The 2,618-nt window shown below is 53.6% G+C and overlaps 1 protein-coding gene across 1 annotated transcript in view; it reads right to left on the reverse strand.

Annotated features, from left to right (window-relative positions):
- NXN (nucleoredoxin) overlaps window positions 1-2,618 on the reverse strand; it is a 59,858-nt gene that overhangs the window by 10,431 nt on the left and 46,809 nt on the right. The window contains exons 8-9 of the mRNA XM_011956223.1: window positions 652-728; window positions 322-412 (exon numbers count right to left, since the gene is read on the reverse strand). Of these exons, the coding sequence (XP_011811613.1) occupies window positions 322-412; window positions 652-728 (168 nt within the window). The remainder of the gene's footprint in view (window positions 1-321; window positions 413-651; window positions 729-2,618) is intronic.

Here is a 2,618-nt window from a genome sequence, read left to right on the forward strand (position 1 = left end):
AAAAAAAAAAAAAAAAAATTAAACAAAACACATAAGAAAGAACAGCAAAGCCGCTCTGCGGGTGACGAGGTATCCCCTCTTCTGGTTGAAACATACAATCTCCAAATGTTTCATTTTTATACAAACAGATTCTGCCTCAAATCCATTTTTTTGAAAGGGACAAAGGAAGAGAGTTAAGAGAGGAACAGGATGAAGAAGGAGGGAAGCAGAAGCGGAAGAAAGGAAAGGATGGGGAGAAGTCAGAATGGGAGGAGGACGCACAGGAGGGAAGGAGGAAAACAGAGAAGAGGATTCGAGGCTGGAGGAGAAAAGGGCCCTCACCCCCACCGCCCAGCACCAGGCTGACGCCGCCCGCCAGCCACCTCTGGCTGCTCCCGTGTCTGCTCCAGGCCCTGCACAGCCCTCAGGCCGTCTGGGCAAGGGAGCCAAACCAGCCAGGGCCCCTGGTCTAAGAGAGAAAGGGCTGTAAGTCTCCCTGCAAAGAGTGCTGTGCTCCCTGGTGGCCGAGGATTCCTCAAACAACTGCTAACAGGGTCTGTCTTTTGCCAGGTGTGTCGACAGCGGTCTCCTTGGAAAAGGAATTTTCAGCAGCGCCCATGGCTGCACATTTCCCAGGCCGTGTAAAGCTCTGGGAAGGGAGGTCCCCAGCACTCTGGAAGCCAGTTATTCCCACGAGACCAGGAGGTAGGGGGACGCCGAATGCCAGGTCCTTGGTGAGCTCGATGGTCCTGTGGAGACGGGTCACACAGCTGAGCTCAGCCCAGGGCACCGAAGGCAGCCAGCAGCCAGCCTGTCGGCAGCAGGGGGACTTTTGGCCAGGCCGGCCTGGGGGGCAAACTCATCATCAAGGCTATGGCAGAGGCTGCCACCCGGTCAGACGGGCAGCTCGAGGGTATACAGCCTCGAGGCCCCAGTTCCCCCACCCGTACTGCCCCCTAGATGCCTCAAAACACTGGCAGCATTTGGCAGGCCTCCTTCACTCAGCAGGTGATTCTTAAAACCCCAATATGCTTGCAGGACCTCGGGTTGCTGGGTTACCCATTTCTGCTTTTTTTTATTTTGGAGACAGAGTCTCGCTCTGTCGCCCAGGCTGGAGTGCAGTGGCGCGATCTCGGCTCACTGCAAGCTCCGCCTCCCGGGTTCAAGCGTTTCTCCTGCCTCAGCCTCTCGAGTAGCTGGAATTACAGGTGCCTGCCACTGTGCCTGGCTAATTTTTTATTTTTAGTAGAGATGGGGTTTTCACCGTGTTCGCCAGACTGGTCTTGAACTCCTGACTTCGTGATCCACCCGCCTTGGCCTCCCGAAGTGCTGGGATTACAGGCGTGAACCCCCACGCGTGGCCTGGGTTACCCATTTTCACCCGAGCCTGTCAGGAGAACACTCGCCCTTATGTGACTCAATCCACAAAATGACCAGCAGTTCAAGCCACTGCCCCAGTGTGAGTCCAAAGACGGGCCAGGTGGAGGCAGCTCCCTTTGGTGATGGCAGGGGAGGTACCTGGCACTGCTCTGTGGAAGAGCCTTCATCCAAACTCTTCAGCAGGAGAGAAACAAGTGAGATAGGACTGAGACCCCAGGGCACACAGTCAAAGAGGGAGCAGGACATCCCCAGAGATGGCCCCACAGGATGTGCAGACCAGACACTCCAACAGCCTGGACCCTGCAGAGCGAGTGTGAGTGTGTGCGAGTCTGTGTGTGCAAGCGTGTGTGAGGGTGCAAGTGTGCATGTGTGTGAGCGTGGGGGGGGTGTGTGAGTGTAGGTGTGTGTGTGCGAGTGTAGGTGTGCGTGTGTGAGTGTAGGTGTGTGTGTGTCCCCGTGTGAGTGTAGGTATGTGTGAGTATGAGTGTGTGTGAATGTGTGAGCGTGTGTGTGTGCATGTACGTGTGTTCACATACCTAGAACACGTCCGTTTAATGAGACTGGAAGCTGTAACCACGGAATCATACAAAAGCTCAGAAGTACTCAGAATTCAGTAAAAAATACTGGTCAGAGTTTTGTGATGCTATGAAGCTTATGAACCAACGCACAGTTCCTTCAAGTTCAAAGGTGTTTCGGCCCAGCCTGGCCACATTTAAATATCCTCAGAGGCAAAGAAAGGCAAACTCCCATTAAGGGATGGTGCGGTCTCGGGAGGGCTGCTGGCTGCTGAGACCAGAGAGACAGGGACAGTGTGGTCTCGGGAAGGCTGCTGGCTGCTGAGACCAGAGAGAAGCCAGAACTGATTTACCAGTGAAACCAGGGCTGAGCGAGAGGCTCTGAACGAGAAACAGCCCCTGGCTTGGAGGGCAAGGACAGGGCACCACAAACAGGCCATTGACGCAGACTGAATGCCGGACATGGGGCTCAGCCTAACCTCGAGGCACTGAGAAGACACTTCCAAAATGATATCCCTGGAATGATACAATGATTTCCTTCATACGTGAGCATCTTTCAAACCTAGGAAGATCTGGAATTAAGTTTAGAAATATGAATCAAACTCGTGCCACTGACGTTGTGTGTGTCAATAAGTGCAATTTGAATAAAAACAAATTCAGTATTTGTTTTTGTTTAAGAGACTATGGCTGGCTGGGCGCGGTGGCTCATGCCTGTAATCCCAGCACTTTGGGACACTGTGGTGG

This window comes from Colobus angolensis, unplaced genomic scaffold (genome assembly GCF_000951035.1).
Source record: "Colobus angolensis palliatus isolate OR3802 unplaced genomic scaffold, Cang.pa_1.0 Scaffold110, whole genome shotgun sequence".
In the NCBI taxonomy this organism is placed as follows: Eukaryota; Metazoa; Chordata; class Mammalia; order Primates; family Cercopithecidae; genus Colobus; species Colobus angolensis.